Source organism: Papilio xuthus, unplaced genomic scaffold, assembly GCF_000836235.2.
Source record: "Papilio xuthus unplaced genomic scaffold, Pxut_1.1 DF824655.1, whole genome shotgun sequence".
NCBI classification, from domain to species: domain Eukaryota; kingdom Metazoa; phylum Arthropoda; class Insecta; order Lepidoptera; family Papilionidae; genus Papilio; species Papilio xuthus.
In genome coordinates, this window is record NW_013533994.1 from 2,727,494 (window position 1) to 2,749,639 (window position 22,146).

At 32.8% G+C, this 22,146-nt stretch overlaps 4 protein-coding genes across 6 annotated transcripts in view; 2 read left to right on the top strand and 2 right to left on the bottom strand.

The window, feature by feature from the left end:
* LOC106127685 (manganese-transporting ATPase 13A1) overlaps positions 1–6,671 on the bottom strand; it is an 8,842-nt gene extending 2,171 nt beyond the window's left edge. The window contains exons 1-11 of one of the 3 annotated variants that reach the window (XM_013325876.1): positions 6,603–6,671; positions 6,199–6,472; positions 6,035–6,124; positions 5,752–5,958; positions 3,219–5,165; positions 2,847–3,105; positions 2,267–2,463; positions 1,663–1,805; positions 1,180–1,312; positions 658–801; positions 9–116 (exon numbers count right to left, since the gene is read on the bottom strand). In XM_013325876.1, the coding sequence (XP_013181330.1) occupies positions 9–116; positions 658–801; positions 1,180–1,312; positions 1,663–1,805; positions 2,267–2,463; positions 2,847–3,105; positions 3,219–5,165; positions 5,752–5,958; positions 6,035–6,124; positions 6,199–6,468 (3,498 nt within the window). In that variant the 5' untranslated portion in view covers positions 6,469–6,472; positions 6,603–6,671. Of the gene's footprint in view, positions 1–8; positions 117–657; positions 802–1,179; positions 1,313–1,662; positions 1,806–2,266; positions 2,464–2,846; positions 3,106–3,218; positions 5,166–5,751; positions 5,959–6,034; positions 6,125–6,198; positions 6,577–6,602 lie in introns of those variants that run through there. The other 2 variants (XM_013325875.1, XM_013325877.1) reach the window with 2 other exon arrangements.
* A 373-nt stretch (positions 6,672–7,044) lies between these two features.
* Positions 7,045–8,734, top strand: LOC106127673 (DNA primase subunit 2). The gene is made up of 2 exons (XM_013325848.1): positions 7,045–8,363; positions 8,459–8,734. The coding sequence occupies exons 1-2, from the start codon at positions 7,133–7,135 to the stop codon at positions 8,707–8,709; spliced, it is 1,482 nt and encodes a 493-aa protein (XP_013181302.1). The 5' UTR covers positions 7,045–7,132; the 3' UTR covers positions 8,710–8,734.
* On the bottom strand, positions 8,723–13,076 carry Glg1 (Golgi apparatus protein 1). Its single transcript, XM_013325847.1, has 7 exons — positions 12,093–13,076; positions 10,320–12,016; positions 10,095–10,242; positions 9,783–10,009; positions 9,464–9,647; positions 9,196–9,299; positions 8,723–8,938 (listed from the first exon to the last, which is right to left on the bottom strand). The coding sequence occupies exons 1-7, from the start codon at positions 12,853–12,855 to the stop codon at positions 8,774–8,776; spliced, it is 3,288 nt and encodes a 1,095-aa protein (XP_013181301.1). The 5' UTR covers positions 12,856–13,076; the 3' UTR covers positions 8,723–8,773.
* Positions 13,077–13,526: 450 nt separating this feature from the next.
* Tmem18 (transmembrane protein 18) lies at positions 13,527–19,525 on the top strand. Its single transcript, XM_013325920.1, has 4 exons — positions 13,527–13,672; positions 14,054–14,171; positions 16,867–17,015; positions 18,791–19,525. The coding sequence occupies exons 1-4, from the start codon at positions 13,616–13,618 to the stop codon at positions 18,911–18,913; spliced, it is 447 nt and encodes a 148-aa protein (XP_013181374.1). The 5' UTR covers positions 13,527–13,615; the 3' UTR covers positions 18,914–19,525.
* The last annotated feature ends 2,621 nt before the right edge of the window (positions 19,526–22,146 follow it).

Consider the following 22,146-nt stretch of genomic DNA (forward strand, 5'->3'; position numbering starts at 1 on the left):
ACGCACTAAGCGGGCGAGGCGGCGCGACCTTCACCGAACAGCCAGAGACATGCGCGGTCCGCGAGATACGCGAACACCATGTCCGCTATCAGCACTTGTATTAATATCACTCGGTACTGCAACAAAAATACACATTTTTAACCGACTTTAAAAAAAAAGAACATACAGGCGACTTGATAACCTAAATGAAGGAGGTTATCAATTCGTCCGTATATTTTTATGTGTGTTACCGCATAACTCCGCCCATGGCGCTCCGATTTTGATTTTTTTTTTGATCGAAAGATTTGCTTGTAGGTGGGACCCATTTTTTTTTTATTATTTCACTCGTTTCTTGTTTTACTTGTCTTAAAAATACTCAAGAATAAGTGAGAAAGATGTAGTCAACCTGAGGGGATGGACAAAGTGCATTCGCTTCGAAGCGATTCCATAGCGAACTTTAAAATTGTATGGAAGTGACGCGCAACAATCACGTGACTTATCGAAACTTATTGTCCATACATTTTTGGAATTCGTTATCGAATCGCTTCGTGGCGAATAAACTTTGTCTAGCCCCCCTGGTCAATCTAAGACCTAGTCACCGCTCACTTAGGCTACGAGCCTGCGTGGGGATGTTTGTGAGGTGATGATGAAGAGTAGTGAATGCGAAGTTGTACTCACGTCAGGCGGGAAGTAGACGATCTCGAACATGTTGGTGAGGTCAGGCAGCACACCGGCAGCCAGCGCCAGCACGGCGCCGCCTGACAGCGCCACGCTGTACAGGAGCGGCTTGTTGTCGCGCAGACCCTCCATGAACGGCTCACCCTGGATATAAAGGCTTTTTTACCCGACTGACTAGAGGTTTTTATGTTTATGTACACAAAATCGTAATTGAGTACACTAAGTCACGACCTAAGTACACAAAGTCACAAATTAAGTACACAGTCAAGAATTAGGTACACAAAGTCACGAATCAATTACACAACATGGCGGCCATTACAGTATTTGTTTCTTTTTATAATTTTGTGAAAATTGTGACAGTATGAAGTGATATTGTAAAGTAAGGTTAGCTAATGCTATAAAGGTATTTGAGCAAAAGTCTCGTATTTTCTACCAGAAATACTTTGCAATTTTCGAATTTTAGGGTTTTAATTGGATTTGAAATTTATCTATTATTTTTCAATTTTATTAACAAACATTTACCCTGTAGTTAATAGCGAATGTGGAGACTTGCAGCGCCATTGAGATAATGTATACGGTACTGTTGAGTAAGTCCGGAGCGAACTCGCGCTCCTCGTTCTCCTGCAGATCCATGTCCAACTTTGGCTTCACATCTCTGTCGTACAATGAGAAAATATTCATTAGATAATCACTTAAAAATAATCTAAAATATAACGCCAATAGCCAAATGGTTGAGGCTAATTTCCGATCGATCGTTCGAAAGTTCAAATCCCGCCATTTGATTGTCGTAAACCATATCTTATCACAGGCATAAAACTTACTTAGTACAAGAAATATTAGTAAATTAACTAAAAACTGCTTTAAAAAAAAATTAAGCCCGCATCCACTACCTTCTCATCAAAATCAGCCCAGCAGTTTCGCAGACAGACAAAAAAAATATTGTTATAAGCGAAGCAAATGTAACGTATACAGTTGAATGTAACGAATTGTATAGATGTTTGTCACCTGTCAGGCGAGCGCGCTGTCGCCTCTCGCACCAAGTATATGAGGCAGAGGAAGTGCACCGCGAACTGCGCCAGTACTGTCATTATTGTGTACATATTGAAGATGTTGGGGAGAGGACGCTCCTTCGACAGCTGCTTCAGTGGCTGCAACCAACGCATCAAAATATGATCCTTCGAGCAGGATTTACGAAGTACTTCAATACATCAGAAGATGCCAGTGCAATTAAAATAAAGTAAATAATAATAATCGTTTTTTAAGCAACAGAAGTATGATGGAGATGAAGTAGTAGTCCGCCTAGTTCCTAAAGAATTCTAAACCGTATTATAGAAGCCAGGACTCTTTCGTCTTAGTGCTATAGTTTAATTAACAGAGTAAATATATAATAACATAATAACTAGCTTCAAATTGTAACTTTTGTAAATGTTTGGGTTAATAAAAGATTTGGAATTTAATATTTTATCAAAGGATTTGCTTTATTAGCTTTAAAGATTAGATATTTATAAACTATTATACCTTACTAGCGGTTATTATAAATTGTAAATTTAAGCAAATTTTATTTAATTTTGAAATTCACAAATTAGGAGTAAACAGTTTATTTGATTACCTTTGATCGTGATATAAAGAGGAAGCAAGAGGCGAGCAGCAGACTCTGCAGCGTGGCCTGAGTGTCGCTGAACTTGATGCCGTCCAGGTACAGCACGGACTGACTGTACGCCAGGATCAGCGCGTTCAGCGCCAGGATCTTGAACATCTGCAGCGTCGTCACCAGCGTGCACCGTCCCTGCTTGATTATGTGACATACTGCAACACGACACAATATTATATTATGTTTAATTGTTGACCATATTATCAACATAGTCGTCAGTAATAGCTGTCGCCTCCAACCACATCCGTGGGGAATTAAAAAAACTGAATTAGTAGCCTATGTGTCCTTTCAGGCTATGTTCTACATCTATGTCAAATTTCATCAATATCCCTTAAAAGAGACCTTTAACAAACATCCATCCATACATTCGAATTTATATTATACGTATATACTTTATGTAGATAAAAGACTATTAACGAAATTAACTTTATGAATTTATCGAGTAAATCATCCTTTTTTCTAATAGGTGCGTTATATTTACATGTTAAGATTAACATTAAAAAAGCAAAGAAATTACTAATGACAAATAAATACTCACTACACAGTATACTGGATAAGCGACTGGTGAACGGCGCTGCCACACTAGCATCCCCTAACCTAACCAATTGTGGTTGATCTTCTTCTTCCAGCTTCTTCATGGCTCTACGCAGTCTCGCCGCGGCCTCAGCGCGAGCCTCCGCCCTCGCATCCGTGCGCGGCCCCGGCAGCCGCCGCGGGAGCTCCGGCTCCGGTGTGCGCTCCTCACGGGGCTTCTCACGGGCACGCTCTGGTGCGTTCGCTAATATTGCCACACCCACCTACAATGTGTTACATCTAGATTTATATAATTCTTTAGGAAATAATATCTGACCTCTACTATACATATTAAGTTCATAGTGATGAGAACAAAAATAAAAAATGGTCAACTTACATCGGCATGTTTCAAAGCGCCAACATCATTTGTACCGTCACCGCACATCAAAGTCACGTAACCTAACGATTTTAGAGTAATAATTACAAATTCTTTCTGTTTCGGTGCAAATCTCGCAAATACTTTAATATAAGGCATTAATTTAATCATAAGTTCATGGTAATGTTCATTTAGGAATGTTAGACCTTCTCCGGTGATGCACAGATCATATTTTTTAATCAATTCTCTCTCCGATTGATTACTTATTGGTAACACGACATTATCATCTATAGACTTCCATGCCCAATCATCATTCACTTCTGTCAAAATAAGAACTTCATTCTTTTGTGTAAATTTCAATTCTTTGGCAACGTGACATGCTGTCAATGGATTATCACCGGTAATCATAACAACTGAATGTGATGCATGAACAATCTCAGCAATAGCTTTCTTCGAGTCACTTTTTAACGGACATGAAATTATAACGAAACCAACGAATGTCAAATCACACTCTATATCTTCTCTGGATAAATCTCTAATTTCTTGAGAAGTCAGTTTTCCTAAACTCCTGTATCCTAATGCAAGAACTCGCGCTCCTCTTCGAGACAATGTCAAATAAACATGGTCATAATGACTAGGAACATCTTTGAGCATAGTTTTTATTGTCTCGGGCGCACCTTTGACACTACTAATATAATGTGTTTCAATAAAGCCTCGCTCATGCATTTGGTATCCAGCTATTACAGACATTCTTTTCAGGGCGCTTGAAAAATGATTTCTATGTACTATTTTGAAACCGGGCGATTTCCCTTTCTTAGGTACAACAGCGTCACCCTTTGTTAGATTCCATTCTGCGGCTTTTAATGTTGCTTTTTCCAATGGATCACCGACCACACCATCATCGAGTTGGACCAGAGAATGACATGATGCTAACACTTGTATAGTTTCAATTGGTGCGTCTGATAAAGGTATGACAGTTGCATCTGTATGACCTGCAATTCCAGCAACACCTTCAACTACTAAATTGTCACTCGTCAATGTACCAGTTTTGTCAAAACAACAAATTTCCACTTTGCCAGCAAAAGGTATCCTAAATGGTTCCGTACAGAAAACTGCTAATTTTGACAGTGATAGTAGCGATGTATTCACAGCTAGAGATAATTCAATGGGAAGTTCAGGTGGCACTACAGATGTTAATATCAAAGTACATTCCAAAAACAACTTGTATCTATTCCTTTCTGGATCTTCACAGCCTTTTATCCAAACGTATGCAGCAGCAGCGATTGCGAATATTAGCAAAAATAAGATAAAACCAAATGTCTCCAGATTGTTTGCTGTTACCCGCTTTACTCCAAACAATATAGTTCTTAGAAGTTTACCCTGTGATGTATTGAATCCATTACGTATAACGTAGCCGATGCAACCATTATCAGGTGCTTTTAATCCTGACGTAATGTTTTTACTTGGCGATGAGTGCTGAACAATTTTTGTACCTCCAAACAACATATGCAATTTTCCTTCCCCTTCAGGATCCAAATTAACTTTAAGGTTCTTTTCATTATCGAGAGCTTCTTTCATTTGAGGTACACTTTCTCCGGTTAACATTGATTCATCAACTATGCAAGATCCTCTTAAAAGTAGTATGTCACAAGGAACTAAATTGTCGCTATGAGATCTAGTAAGAGACACAATATCGCCTGGTAACAATTGATCACTCATAATTTGGCGCCATCTCCTATTTCTATAGACATTGATATTATAAGGTTTGTTTCCCATCTTTCTTATTTCAGCCATATTTCTCAATTGTTGCTGGACCAAAGTACATTCAAACATTACGAGCATCACAAGTGTAAATATTGAATAGTACCAATATTTATCCAAACACCAAAGAGCCACACAAAATACTTGAAAGACAAAAAATGGTGCTGTTGCTCTTTCTTTGAATAATTCCATAAATTCTGGCACCACCTGAAATAATAAATATATTAAAGATGCTACAAAGTTTTCAAATTCTTACAAGTTTCATAGTCTTACTAATATGTTGCTAATGCTAATGTTTAGATGGCTGGATGGATGGATGGATGGATGGATGCTTGTTTGAAGGTATCTCCAGAACAACCAAATGCATCTAGATGAAATTTGGCAAACATATAGAACACAGTCTGGAAGAATACGTAGGCTACTAATTATGTTTTTTTACACTAAAATTCGACATGGACAGAGCCATGGGTGACAGCTAGTTATTTAATATTTATCTAGATAATGAAAGTGAATTTTACTACAGCAGAAACTTGATTATCCCAACTAAATGTTGTTGTTAGGCATCCGGAATAAATACATACTATAAGTACATATTGATATGCAGGTATAAACAAAAAACAAATACATAATCAATGAAAATCAATGCTTCAAAATCAAAGAATTCAAAATCAAAGAAACTTTGAGATTCATTAAATGTGCAATAATGAAAGACTGTTAAACCACAAGGAATGGGGGAAATGTAAGTAGTGGGACTACAATAAGATACAAAAAGTTTCTAATATACTTTACTTACCATTATCATTTCATTTTTGCCATAAGTTTTTTCTGCAATATCAATTGATTCATCATCAAGATACCCTTTAGATTCCATATACTCTTCATATGTTTTATTAGCAGGGAATGCAATTGTGTAGAACATTTTCTTGTCCCAGTCATAAACATATTTACTTTTTTGAAATATAAACCAAACGTCGGGATTAAGACTTCCTTTTGTAGTCGACTAAAATCAGAGTAAAAAGTATATTTAATTTTAAATAATAAAAATAAAATTTTACTATTAACTATGATAAACTTACCTTTGTATGATGAAGTTTTACAATTTCCGAGAACCCATTATTAGAAGTTGGGACAACTTTTACAATTTCTGCTTGTATGGGATCTTTTACCTTAAATTAAAAAAAAATGAAATGAAGATCATATCTTATATGTTGGGGTAATTTTTAAAATAAAAATTACTTACGGCTGTACAAGATAAGAAGCATTGTATGTGAACACTCCAATAGCAGCAAAGGCAAATAAGAATTTGTATAATTGCTACCACAGCAATGGTCACAAAACCTGCCTCAAAGTTTTCTTCGAAACCATATACAACAATCCAAAAATAAAATATCACTGGATATATTACTAAGAAAGGTAATATAGTTCCTTGCAGAACCGTTGCCATAGGCTTGAATAGCTGAGTATATTGTACCAAATCGTCTAATGACGACTGCATTTTAGTTGAAACCATGTTTCTGAAAATTATTTCAGAGATTGTCGTCGTGTACAAAAATATGTTTTTAAATATTAATAAATAGGGCGCGCATTTTCTTATAAATCTTTTATACAAATCGATTCATTAAATAATGTAAAATTTGATTTTACTTAGTTTATTTTTAAGCCCACAACACGATACTTCTATCCTGTCAGATGAAATGACAGAAGAATTATATTGTCAAATGACACCGTTCAAAGAATTTATAAAATAGCGCGTGAATGACACGTCACAATTTTAAAAGACCTATATTTCAATATATGGATACAAAATATAAAATCCAATAAATGTTGACCTTCGTCGTTAATACAAATTCACCCTAAAAGTAGTAGTGCAAAATAACAAATAAAACAAGGCGGGAGTCGGCTGAAATATGACAAGTTAAAATTTTTGGAGATTGATGTTCAATCTTAATGTTCATTTTTAGTTTTCCTGTCCTGAAAATACATATTACAAATAGTCCATTTTAATATTATTTAGGATTATTAGCAGTAAAATAAGAAAACCGGGTTTGGATTCTTGGCACAAAATCATTTCAACGAGTCGGAAAACGAAACCAGATTCATCTGTCAAAAATCGCGCCAAAATTTAGCTAGCATTTGCTGTTGTGAACATAGTCTTTGTTTTAAATTAAATAAATATGGACTTGAAAATTAAAAGAAAATCAACACGTACTGTTAACACGAGTAATCTTTTAGAAAGTTACCCACATGATCTACAAATGTATAAAATTCCTCCCGTAGAGGACATAAGACTTCAGGAATTTGAAACTTTGGCTTTAGAAAGACTAACTTTATTAAGATGCCTGGCGACTGCCACAACTCTTAAAGGATTACGAATATATTCAGATGAGTGGAAAGATTTCGTTATAAATGAACTGAGGACCCAGGGTTTAAAATATTATGCTAATTTATGTGATATGTCAGGATGTGGAACCAATGAAAGCGATTTACTCGCGAGGCGTAAAGATCACATTGGACATTTCATCCTTAGATTGGCTTATTGTAGAACAGAAGAATTACGCAGATGGTTCATTTCAAAGGAGTTAGAATTATTCAAGATGCGATTTATGACAATGTCCCCTAAAGCTGTAGAGGAATTTTTTAAAATAAATCAGTTATGCTACACGAGTATTTCAGATGAAGAAAAAAACGAATTAATGCCTTACTTAAGAGAATCCACAATGCACCAAAAGATTGATTCCCTGAAATTTTATAAGGTTAAATTTTATGAAGTTCTTGATCTGGTAAAAGCAAGAAAAGTTTATATACAAAGTGGATATGCATACATACCTGATAAAGATTTTATTTCTGTGTTGTCAGCACAGTACAGGATACACTTGAAGCAAAGTTTAGCAATTGCTTGTCATCATCTGGGAGAAATTGAACAGGATGAAAGGCTTGTTGGTTTGCTTAAAGGACTTCACCAATCATATTCTGGAAATGACTACAGCGATACAAAAGTAATAATTCCAATTGAATCCTTAGATTCTCTGTCAGTTAAATCATTTCCTTTGTGTATGAGACAACTTCATGAGCAGTTAAGATTAAGCCATCACTTAAAACATGGTGGCAGGTTGCAGTATGGACTGTTTTTAAAAGGTATCGGTGTAACTCTTGAAGACTCTTTAAGGTTTTGGAGAGATGAATTCACAAAAATAATGGAATTGGACAAGTTTGAAAAACAGTATGCATATAATGTTAGGTATAACTATGGTAAAGAAGGAAGTAAGAGAAACTACACTGCTTTTAACTGTTTAAAAATTATTAATAACAATGTCGGTCCAGGGGATTGTCATGGATGTCCATACAGACACTGTGATCCGAGCAACTTAAAAAATAGGCTTAAAGGTTATGGAATAGAAAATCAAGGTAATTGTCCATTATTAATAATATATACATGTACATAGGTATAATGTATTAAAATATTTATTTATGTAATTATTTACATGTTTTTTTGCTTTCAGCTCTGAATGACATAGTAGATATGGCAAAGAAGGGACATTATCAAATAGCTTGCAGTAAATATTTTGATGCAGCCCATAACACTGATCTTGGTCTGGGAATAAATCATCCAAATCAATATTTTGAGGAAAGTCAGAAACTTTTGAATGTCAGTAATAAGGTAGAAATTAAAAAAGAAACTAAGATAGTTAAAAAGGAACAAACTAATACTATTGAAGATATGGATTTTGATGAAATATCTGAATGGAGTTAATAAAAAAATACAATTAAAAGTAAAAATATTTGTTTATTGTTATAATACATGATTCACAATTCAACTATTTTCTTTTAACATACATTGCATGCTTTGTCATACGACCACAATATAAACCAAATATGAAAATAAGTCCAACAACTGAAATGCCCACAACTAGAAAGTATTTCTTTGATGGCGATGATGAGAGCTCATTGTATATGTCCCCTAAATTTTCTGCATGATTTGCCTGGAAAATAATGTACATATTACTATGAATTAATTACTAATATTATAAATGTGAGTGTTTAGATGGATAGAGGAATGGATGTTTGTTTGAAGGTATCTCCGGAATGGCTTGCTGAAATTTAGCATAGATACATACTTTGGAACAACACATGGGCTACGAATTACGTTTTAAGTTAATTCCGCGTGGACACAATCACGGGCGACAGCTTGTCAATTAATACTATATCAAAAAAACATAAACAAAATAAATAAACTTACTGCAACATATCTGTACATTTCCAAACGGCTTGATAGTTGTTTTTCACATTCAGCTTCCAATTTTCTATTACTGTCATTCAATATTATTTTTAAACATTTGAGTCCTAGAAACAAAATTTGATATTATTATATAACAATTATAATAAACTAAATAGTTATTTTCATATATTGTAAACAACAATACATAAATCTATGCCATCACAATAGCTTTTCATATGTTTCTGATTAGAATACAAGTTAGTTTACAGAAAGAATCAAAACAACTTACGTCGTCCAGCACCATGTTCTAATTCTTTACAATACTTCAACAAATCCAATGCACATGCTCTCTCCAGTAAAGGGTCTGCGTCAATATCAACTTCAGTTTCCTCTATTATCTGTGCAACTTCCTGGGCACATTCAGCCGATACTATTTTATGACTTAACAAAGCATTCTTTAAACATTCCTCTACCTAAAGAAACAAATATTTTTGAATTAAAGAAATAGCATAAACTTCATGCTCCATACAGTTTTGTACAAAAGAACTTGTCAGATAATGATGAATATTGAATGTGTTGAATAAAAATGAGTCTTGTCAGCATCCTACCTGACCATCAGCATTTGTAACGGAGTCTTTTGATGTGGCACAAATAGTTTGTATTTCTGCTTTACACAATTTTCCGAGTAATGGATCCAGACGGTAATTTAAAGCCTGCTCTTTTAGTATATTAGCAAGTTCATTTTCACAAGTAGATGATAACTTAGATTCTCTGAACTTTTCTTTTAAGCAGTACAATACTTTGCCTTGTAATTCCATATCTTGTGGTTCAATTGCTGCAATATATTTAATTAAAATTTAAAAAACAGTATAACAAAGTTAATTTTAATATATCTTTAGATTAGAACCCACCCTACTTACCTATAATCTTGAAACAAAATTTTTTAATATCCATTTTGCATGCGTTTTGCAAATTATTATTGAAACGGTAATCCATGTTTTGCTCAATCATTCTATTAACAATAACGATTTTACAATTTTCATCAAAATCTGGCTTTTGACGATGTACCTAGAATCAAATAGCAAACAATCAACATTTCAGTTATCTATCACATAGAAATTCAAGAGAATTGCAAGGCAACTTACTTTTAAACAATCTAATATATTAGAGGCTTCTGTATTGTGACAATATAAGTCTATCATATCATTACAGCTGGTTATCAAGTGATAATCTATAGCATTGTCTGTAAATTCTTGTTTTCGAACAACAAAAATAGCTTTTCTGCATCCTTCACTTAACTTTCCTTTAGCAGTTTGAAGACATTCTAAAGCTGCAGACTCTCCGTGAGGTACTGCAGGACAATACGTTTGTAGATCTTTAGCACAAGCCTCCTTGAGATCCGGATCTAAATCGATGTTTTCCTTTTGTTGAAATAATTGGCTTCTCAACTGTTGTCGACAGTCTTTAAATATCGTGTGTTTTCTTCGAGTTATCGTATCGTTTCTTACAATTTCACTTAAACACGTAACAACCTGGCTTTTCGTTTGTGCTTTAGGACAGAATCTTACAACATAAGATTTGCAAGCATTTTTGAATTTCCTTGTAAATCTATAATTTTTTAATGCAATTAACTGTTCATGTTCTATTGCTGCTCTGCATTTTACATTTGCCTTTACCTGTGCATCATTTTTGTGAGCAATCAAACAATCCAGTACATCATCATCATCTTTTTTATTGTTTAGTTCTGATAAACACAGTTTTTCTATAGGCATTCGGCAGTTTGTACTAACAATAGCATTGAGTTCAATGTGTCCACTCTGTGTTTCAGTGAAATTTGTTACTACTTCTCGGCATTTAGGAGACAAATCTTTAATTTTATTTTGCAAACACATTATTTCTTCACCTTTACCAGTGTTTTCAAAACACAAATTAGTCAAATCATCTATACAAAGGTCTTCAATTTCAGGTAACAAATCTACACTAACAGCCCTCTGCCTCATTACTCTGCGAACTTGCTGTTCACAGGCAGGTTTTAATATACCTCTTAGTGCAGAATTATATGCATAATTATATAAACATGGAAGAATTAAAGGGTCTTTAGCAGATTGATGTTCGCTAGCATCAGCCCATTGTAGTTTAGCTTTACATTGAGTCACAGCATCATATATACATGCCTTATATAATTGGGGATCAAGTTTGAAATCTCTAGATATGAAATACTGAATTTGCAGTAATGCAGTTTCACAGTCAGGTGTCATGGATTCAGTTCCAAGCTTTTCCATCAAACATGACATAACTCTACCATTGCCACCATTTATTTCCCTGCAAGCTTTATCAACTACAGGTTTACATGCTTTACGTAAAATAGGATCTACTCTCCAATCTTCTCCTGGATCCGCTTCTTGTACCAAAGCTTCTAATGACCTTTGACAAGTCATACTGATTCTTTTTTCCTTTTTTTTCTTAGGTCTAGCATGCTCCATTAAACAATGTATAATTTTGCCTTCCGCTGCAATTCCTCTGCATAAGTTTGTTATATCATTTGCACAGTTTTGCATCAACTCAGTAGATAGCCTGTAATCTTCCATTAACATCTTTCTATGATCTGTCATTTCTGCAATGCACTCAGGTGTTAATTTTGTGCTGTCATTTCTAGATATATTTTCCAAACATAATAATATTTGTGCAAGTCTCACTTCTTTATCTTCTACAACACCTTTTCTACAGCGATATTTTCTGATATCATCTTTACAAGACTTAACTAATCCCTTACTATTTTTGTAATTGTTAACCATATTTCGTTGGACATAAAATAGTTGATCTTGACATGTTTTTGTCATACCTGAAAGGAATAATTGGAAAATAATAGTTATTTCAAAAAAATCATGACAAAAATAAGCAAATGTAGAAAAGGTAACCTTTTTCATATTTATGACGAACAAGACACTTATACATTAATCGAGAACCAGGCACTTCATCGGCACAAAAGTTTTTGCCATCTACATTACAAGCAGCAAAAACAATTTTATCCAATTGTATTGTGTTATATTTCATCTCATTCAATACTATAATTTCAGATTGGCACTCAGGACGGAGGTTTTCAACTAATCCTTGTAGACAATTTAATGTCTGAGATTGTGACATACTCTTTAAGTCTGTAGAAATTCTGCCACAGCTGTATGTGTTAATATCATCAAAACAGTGTCTTAAAAAATTGCCTGTCATTAGCCAATCGTTAAAAATTAAAAGCTCAATTTTGTCAATGAGATTCAAACATGTTTTATCTTTCACACTGGGCTTCCTTTTTAAAATGCAATCTATGCTTAAGTCGGAAGGATTCAAACAATCTATTATAGCAGCTTCATCTTGGCATGGTTCTTTGATTTTGTAATCTATGTAGGCATTATCTAGTAATTCAGCCTGGTGCATCCAAACTTTGTGTTGACAAAGTGTACTAGCTTGTGTTTTATTATTACGTGTTGCGTTTAGTGCACAAGACAAAATATTAAGGTCATCACGCAAACTTGAACATTCTTTTTGAATATTACCACATCCACCCAAATCTACGGAATATATTCCTTTTTGGGATCGAATTAAACCACCAATTGCTTGTACTCCTGACACATTACTTATTGATAAAGATAGAAGAGATAGAACTTGTATTAATACTAAATAAAACATTTTGTTATACCGGCTAACTTATTACTTAATACACTAAAACATATTGATAGATTCACTGTTCCTTAAACAAATCCTAATATTAATTCATCATTTCTTAAATATTTGGTATTATATAGATAACGCTTTTAAGTGCATTGTAGATCTTTCACAACAAACGATTTCTATTTTCTATCCCAAAAAAACATGTATGCGACGATTGCTATTGTTTGACAAAGCAAACATTAATGACTTTTTACTTTTTGACAGAAGCCTTGTGGCAAAGACCTTTAAATCCTACAACCAAAAACATTAAAATTTTTGATTTGAAAGTTAACCTATTATTTTGTCTTTAGCATTGAGTAAGGAACAAAAATATCAGTCGAAGCAATTGATATTAAAACGGAACTTTTCGCACATATTCCACCATACAACTTATTTCATAATTCTATACCGTCATAACATGAACCACCAGTTACTTTAAAAAAAATGAAACGAAATATTATTGTGTTAAAATATTTAAAATGAATATTGGAAAATTTATTTTTGAAAGAAAAGAAGAAAGAAAGAAATTTTCGAGCAGAAAACAAAATGATGTCATTTTGGACATTTGAAGAAGCACTTGACGGGTGTTGCTGAAACATCAAAACCTTTGCCTCTTTCAATATATTGTAAAAAAATGTTGAATTGAAGGCGAAGTAAAGTTTTGTCATTTTTGTCAAAAGTCAAAAGAGTATTTCAGAAATCAGCATTTTCTAATTTAAGTGCCGGTTAGAAGTAAACAATGGAGGGTTTTATTGAAGTTAATGAAATATCCGATTTTGTATCATACATACGTAGTGTAAGTATAAGTATTAATATTTTTTTGTTCCGTAATAGTATTTTTAATTCTCCTATATTTTATCGCGTAAGTGTTTGTACTTATTTCCTAACAAGTCTTTTACTATAACTATTTTCATAACAGTTGTAATCATATTCTTATTTAAATTGTGTTCACAAGATATTACAAAAATCTATGAAATATTTTGTACAATAAAAACCATTTGAAAATTTTTCTTGTTATCTTACATTCAAACCTAAACAATCTAGCGTTTAGTGCACTTATTGTATACGATATTTATAGAGTATCATATAATTTTGAATAACACACCAAGTAGCTACTATGATATAAGATATACTGTACTTAAACTATGTTCATTCTACAAATAAAATCGTGTTGCAGATTGAATGGCGCGATCCATGGCTCATAGCGCTTCTGTCTTTTCACATCTTGGTCACATTTACATGCTTTTCAACACGGAATTATGGAAATTTTCAAGTTATTCTATTCATAACATTATGTAAGTATTTACTATTATTATTAATATAAAATAAAGGAGATTAAATAGAAATTTAAATTGACACTTTCACAAGTATAGACTAAAGACAAATAGATACTTTATTTGTTGGAGGGATATTTCCATATAAGATGATTTTGTTCTTAAAAAAATTAAATTATATAAAAGTATATCATGTTTATTCGAGGAAGATAATTGTATTAGTTATTTTTTTCAATTTCATTTTACATGTTTGATAATGTGAATGTAAAATGTCTTAGCCAGTTTATAAGTTAAAGCACAAAATAGTATTAGTGATGTCACTTGTTCCATTTGTCCTTGTCTCTTCCTTGTATAAATGTGAAGAGATTTTACATGTCTATTTAAGTAGTCAGGTTATAGCAAATATTTTAAGCGGTTACCAGCAATTTCGTCAGTGCTGAAAAAAGAGAGTAACCCATAATATGCCTGTATGCAATACCTACCTTCCGAACAAGTGCCTTCAAATTCAACTTAGCCAATCCAGAGATTACCGAAATAAACATGGCCTTGCAGGAAGACGGACAGAATTTTATGTACCATTTTTGCTCTGATATTACACACGGACATTTCTATTTTATTAAGATACAGAATTTGCCTACATTTTTTTTGCCTGTTATTTGGCAAACTGCGATTAATGGGATTGTGAATAAGGACTGTAGTTAAAATCCAGTATACATTATTGATTTATATCTGACATATGTATGTATATTTGGTAACCTTATAACCTAGCTGCATATCAAAAATTTTTACCTATCTGAAATGGAATAAACGAGATATTATTTTTTGTTTACATTTAAACCCAATTTGCACTAAGTTACCAGACGTGCGCCACGGTAACTCTGGAGATTATACATACTTAGCTTATAGAAGTATGTAACGCGTACGGCCGCAATCGCGCTTGTGGATGTGCGGTGTTTGTTATATTCATATTCAGCTTATCTCATATTTCTGAAGGTTACATTTTAATGTTTTGGTATTTTTTTATTTAGTCATAATTGTAAAAACAATTTTCGTGATGAATTTTAATTTTAAAATAATGCACATTTTTATAAAGGAAGTTGTAAAAATATTTTAATAGTGTCTCTAGAATTTTGTCTATGACGTCTATAAATATTTATTTTTGAACATGAATACACCGACACTAAAAGTGTATTCTTTTAATAGCACTCTTTACAAAACGTAAAGACTAAAATATCTGTGTAAGTGGCAATATGATTATAATAATTTTTATACTAAAATTTCGCAAAGAGATCGCGAAGTCATATTTCAGCTATGTTAAAGAATATAACGGTGACTTTAAATATACATGGTTTCCGAATTAACCCCGCTATTGACTTCGTGTTAGAAGAATAAGGACCTGTGATACAGCAGGATTATCCTGGTTATTCTTCCATCGATAATAATGTGGCACCTCACGAGATGCAAACTATTGAACATTTCATTTAAAATGCTATTGACACGGAGGCTTTGAGTGATAATGATGAATAGGAAGATGAAACAAGTCCAATCTTATCAGACCCCATGCATAGTTAGCTGTGATTGAAGCTAATGATTTAAGCCGAAACGTAGAATCTTTAAATAAAAGCGAAGACGTACTACAATATTTAAATTATGTATATAAAAAAAGAAGGGATTGATTAAATCAAAATTATATTGAAAGATGAAACTTGTATTCGTAACTTTGACAATTAGTTACTTTATTCTTTATATGTTTCGTATTACTCGTGCTGTTTATTATGAATATGTATTACTTCCCACATCCTGTTGTTTCAAATTGTAAATATCTGGATAGGTTATTTTTAAATTTTAGTTTTGAAACAACACATAATTTAATTTTGCGTATTCGAGAATAAGTAAACATCCGTTTATTCAAACAGCTAATAGTATGTATTGATTAATGAATTTGAGTATTCGACTATTTGATATAAATTTAACTATAGCCTTACTGGAAAAAATCCTAATATATAAGTAATAATAATAATGTCGAATCTAGGAAACAACGCATCTGCAAATACAGATACCTATGGGCACAGGTCACGTTCCTTTTTTTTTTAGTATCATAAGGTGACAAGCAAGCGAGCGGCCATCTAAAAACGCTGAAATAGCGAAGTGACCGTTGCCCATGGACATACGCAATTGCATATGCGTTGCCTACCTTTAATCGACGGAGAAGAGGATGCACAGAAAGAAAAATAAGATGGCTGTTTCCTCGTTTGCAACCTTATAGAATAAAAAAATAGTTTCATAAGTTAGCTAAACATTCAACATATGGTAATGAATACGCTAACCAATGTCAATACGTTGCTATGTCGGATTTAAAGTAACACCTCATACAGACGCATGTTAAAGGTCATTTTAAAAACTACACTAACGAATACGTTTGCCCGGTAAAATATTTAAATTATTTACTGAATGTTACTTGAGTTAATTCAATTCTAAAATACCAAAAACATAAGTTATCCATCACCTGCACATATCTGCGAAGAAATTTAAAGATATGTGTGAAGTCAACCAACCCGCAATGGCTACCGTGGTTGGCTATGGCCTAATCACCCCTTAATTAGGGTAGGCTCCGATCCCCTCGGTGGGGACGTATAGTGAGCTGATGATGATGAATCATAAGTACACCCTAACTATTATAAATGTTGGTACACAACTTTAAATCCTTTTCTTACAGTACTATTGGTGTATTTCTCGGAGAATATAAACGAAGTGGCTGCAAGGAATTGGACATTGTTCTCCCGACAGCAGTACTTTGACAGCAAGGGCCTCTTCATTTCAGTCGTGTTCTCAATCCCAATACTGCTCAACTGTATGATAATGGTGGTAAGTACTAAGTAATTAATTCACGTTAACGTAGTTTAATAATGGCCGTAGCATGCTTCTGTGATGTGTAATTGTTGATTGTTACAGCTGATTTCGTTTGTTTTTCTTTTTCATTTATATATTAACTTGCTCGGTTAATAAGCCATTTTTCACAATCAAAGCGATGGACAAAATGCAGTGATGAAAGTAAATATTTCTAAACTCTATTACCGTCTGCCAAATGCTAAATAAGACCGTATTGGCACAATTGAACTCTGTGCGGAATAAATTTGGCTGAGGAATGGAGCAGGTGTACACCTAACAAAACAATTGTAGCTAATACATGATTTTAAACAGAAGCATGTTCTTGATATTGTAATCTGTCTACAAACGTATATCGGAGAGACGGCGATTCTGTTAAAAGGATACAATTAATATAATAACAGGATACAGGCATGTCAATCGTATCTCATCTGTATCAAGATATATTATTTCTGTTGACTTTTAAGTATATGGTTTTGTACAGACGTTTGTAAGTGTAGTTTTATGAACTACTAGCTGTCGCCCGCGACTCTGTCCGCTTGGAATAAAGAAAAACTTAATAAGTAACTATGTTCTACAACTATGTCAAATTTCAGCAAGATATGTTGATCGTTTTCGGAGATATGTTCAAACAAACATCCATTCATCTAAATATATGCATTTGTAATATTAGTAAGATTAGTAAGATAATTTTAAAGGTACTTGTTTGTTGATCATTGTATTAGCCCGTTATCATTTTAATCCAAGATGGATTAGAAACCATATGAAGTAGCGAAACCGTAATTAAATACGTCTCCTTGGAATAGTCTATAATTAATGTCACAGTTTATCATTGCTTTTATTTGTATGAATCTATGACACATCATTTTTTTTCTATTAATTTAATTTTTAAGTTATTATGAAATAACATGAGTGCTCTTGCACCGACAAATGAGCTTAGTATAGATGTATGAATGTGGAAGAGGCTTGAGCAGCGGGCGGATCTCTGTCTACCGTTCTGGGTCACGGGCGTGAGTTATGTTGTATTACTAAATAAATTAAGTGCAGTAGGCGTTGCAGACGGTGTCCGCGATAACGTGTTATCAGCTCAAGTGCTGATCTAAATATAAATGAGAATGTAGTACAACAGTAATCATGTTTTGTCTGTTGCGTTAACAATTAAAGATAAAAGATAGAAATCACTGAATCTTTTTTTTTAACTACTCTTATAATGTAAAATACTCTAAACTGAGATATTAAAAAAAAAATTGTCCGTTAATCACAAATTCTAGGCACGTAGTTTTTATTTCTAGTTGTGTCCGTAACGAGAATCGCTAAAGAATATCGTCATTAATTTATTACGCTTGAAGTCTTACATTTTTTAACTCGGTCTGTCGGTGCAATTTATGAGGCTCATGGTTTGAATTTTAATCATCATATTGAGGTTGGTCATGCTCAAGGTGAAAAATGCAATTGTCGCCGTCCCATTTTAAATGTATATGAAAGAGAGAAATAGAGCGAAGTAAAACAATGTACTATCGTATCAATCTTATCATAAAATATAATAATTGCGATTTAGTGTTTTTGTATTCGATAATAAATATATTATTATTTATAATTTCCGTTATTATATACATTAAGATATCATATTTACATATTAAACGCAATGGCTGTGCTTTTATCGTTCCAATTTTTGTTTAAAAAAGAAAAAACAGAAAATCATATAGAAAATAATCACAATCATCTCTGATCATGACTCGCATTTATTGTTCCAGGGATCATGGCTGTATCAATCAACACAAATCATGACTAACTTAAAAAAGGCACAGTTACGACAACGTCTCAAAGAATTGAATATGCACAGGGAACAGCAACAGAAAATGATGAAGACAGAGTAAGATACGTCAATTACAAATTAAAATACAGTCGAACCAGGATAAGCGAGAGTGCATGGTACCGTGATATATTTCTCGCGTATAGAGGTTTCTCTTTTATGAAGGTCGTCCGTCGGGACCGGATAACTCTCGTTTATATAGGTTTCTCGTTCATCCAGGTTCGACTATATGCAAACCATACCGCTCGGTAAATTGTGATATGCAACGCAAATTTCCTGATAATAATAACGATGCCTTTACAAAAATAATTCGTGTTTAGATTGTAATGAACAGGTTTTGTGTAAATCTTGCCAATAGATGTCCGATTTAAAAACAATACGTATTATGTGTCCCGTTGAATGGCAAGTGGCTATTGTAATCTAAAATTGTACGCATTAAATTAACTTTGTATTTAATTAACAGTTTAAAGGTGGTTATCTGAATGTAATATTATCGTACTGACTTGCTTTTTGTGTAAAACATACCTTAATTAATAGACTCGACTGACTGTCGTATTGGAAAATTTATGGATATAGAGTAAATTGCTATAAATTATATTAACAATCCTTGTAGACAACTTATAAGTAGCATCAAAGACATTTTTGAGTTATCCGTAATGTCAAAAAACCGGAAGAATTTTTTTTATTCAATATTCAATTAATTTAGCCTTTAAAATATTCACGGTTAACGGAAATCACATTTAAAATAATATGTAGAAGATTTCGAAATGTAATTTTAAACAGTGGAACATTAAAGTAATCCAAAGTTCACACGAACAAGGTCAATAGAACACAACCTTGTTGAACCGGTTTCGCCAACATTTACACAGATGCAAAAAAATAACATAAAAATATAACATGCTGTCTCTGTCTTTTCAAAGAGAATGTTAGCGATGACAATATGCTTTACTGCAGTGTAAAGTCGCAATAATAAAGTTGCAATGATGGTTGCACTGTTTTAAACTATTCGTGTTTCCTACATATCAACTTTTTCTAGATTTTTAAAAATCTAATATTGGAATTAGAATCATTTAGTAATTATCTGAATTGCCTTGACATTGAGACCGATTAGAGAGATAAAAAAAAATTATCATGCGTGATAAAATGTGCTTATGCTAGTCAATAAACAAAAAAAAATCGCACTCGTCATATAGTGGGTATGCAGAGACTACGTAGATATATAAATTTTAATAAATTGCTTCTTTTATATCCATAGATCCAATGAAAACAAAAAATTATGCTTTTTATTACCTCTTCTATCTAAAAAATAGAAAAAAAATGCCATTGAAACGTGTGATTTGGTAACAACTGTTCAAAAATATATATTTTTTACTCTTAAAGACAATGAAAGTAATATAACCCAATTTCTATTGACTATGGTCTAATCACCCTTAACTTAGGGTAGGCTCCGAGCCACTCGTTGGGAACGTATAGTGATCTGATGATGAACCCAATTTCAGTAATTAATCTACTACATGCAACCAATCCGTTTATAAGGGACCTTTTTATTTTTCTATTTCATGCTGCGAAAGTACAAATAAATAAAATCCAGTAAAACACTAATATACTCATTATTTACGATATAATATACAATAGTCGTCAAATTGATGCTAAATATTTAATAAGGGAAGTTATTTTAAATTACATTAAAATTACGTGATTAAGATCTCTATAAATTCTTTTGCAAGGAAGTTCCGAGTGTGGCCTAAGTAAATTGCTGACGTTATATTACTGTTAATAAGCTTATAATCTAACATATAATAACATTATAATGCAACGTGTGTGCAATAACATGAAAGCCTCGTCAATTATGACGCACAATTCTACTCATTTTTATCTACCATCTAGCTTTGTTGACTCTTTTAGAAGACGACCAATTTAAATAATGTTCAATGCAGAGATTGTTAAAGCTATGCGTCTGTGACGTCATCGGTCACAGACCTCATGTTATTGGGTGCGGGTAACATTTTTTTTAATCTATTGCATTTGCATTTCTCCTTCCAACTAACTCCTCGTAACATACGTACTTAAGTTTACTTTCAATTTCTTTTTTATGATCATAAAGCACTTGATTGAATGAAAGTTATTTTACTACGATAATGATTTGCCTTATTGTTATGTAAATATATAATTTGTTTACAGTTTTTGTATGATAAACGCATATGTTAAGCCCTTACATTTTTAGTACGCTGTTTCATAGAAGGCAGATTTGTAAAACAAATCCATTTTCGCGATGCGGTTTGCGGTTACCATGTGTCCCTCGCAATAACCGCATACGACACAAAATGTTCTTCGATTTTGTTAGTGTAAAAATTACTTCCATTCATTTGCTTTAAATGGTCAAATTATTTGCTTCTGAAAACTGTAATTTTCAAATTGCTATTTATACTATATCTAGTACTAAAATGTTGTTTATTTTGAGTTTGGTGTCGTATAGAATTAATATAAAAGCTAGTTGTCTCGCTAGTAAATTTATTTAGAGTTAAATAAGTGTAATATTAGCTATAGAAATAAGTTTTCACTATGTATTTGCAGGAATATTATTTTTGTATATTTGCGACAATGTGAGTGCCATTTGAAGAATATACGACGTACGATTTTATTGTGATAAAGAGCGTAAAGTGATGTTTACATAATAAACAATAGTGCAATATAGATTATTTTTTTTTAATAAGAATTGCCTAAATTATAATTTACTTATCAGATTTAAATTTTATTTTTAATCATGACTTTGTCTTTTGTTTTCTACGCACATAATAATGTGACTAATCAAAATGATCTTTGCTATTTTATTATCGGAATTAATACGCAATCTTTTTTTTAATATTTATATTAGAAATGAACAAATTGAAAAGGATTTTTTTCGCAATTTTTTATTTTGATATTTAAATTAAGAATTCCTTTATTTTTTTTTCAATACAGTTTCTTGTGTGCGTAAATAATTTGTTTATGATAAGGTTTAAAATATCTTTTTTTTATTTTTCTATGGAAATTCATTTTATGCACGAAAATATCGTAATTTAATACAGGTTTGGAAAAAAATATTTCTAAAGTTGAAAATTACTTTGATAGACAATCACGAAGTAATGTAGTTACTTAGAACTTTAGCATGTTAGTGGTACAATCGTTACGTCCGTAGGTCTTAGTGAATGTATGGAAATGTGGACTCGCGTTGCCGTTTTGTTATTTGAAAGACTGATTGTGTGCTTGTGCGTATAATGATGATTTTTATTTTTTTAAGTATCAAAAGTTGCCAGT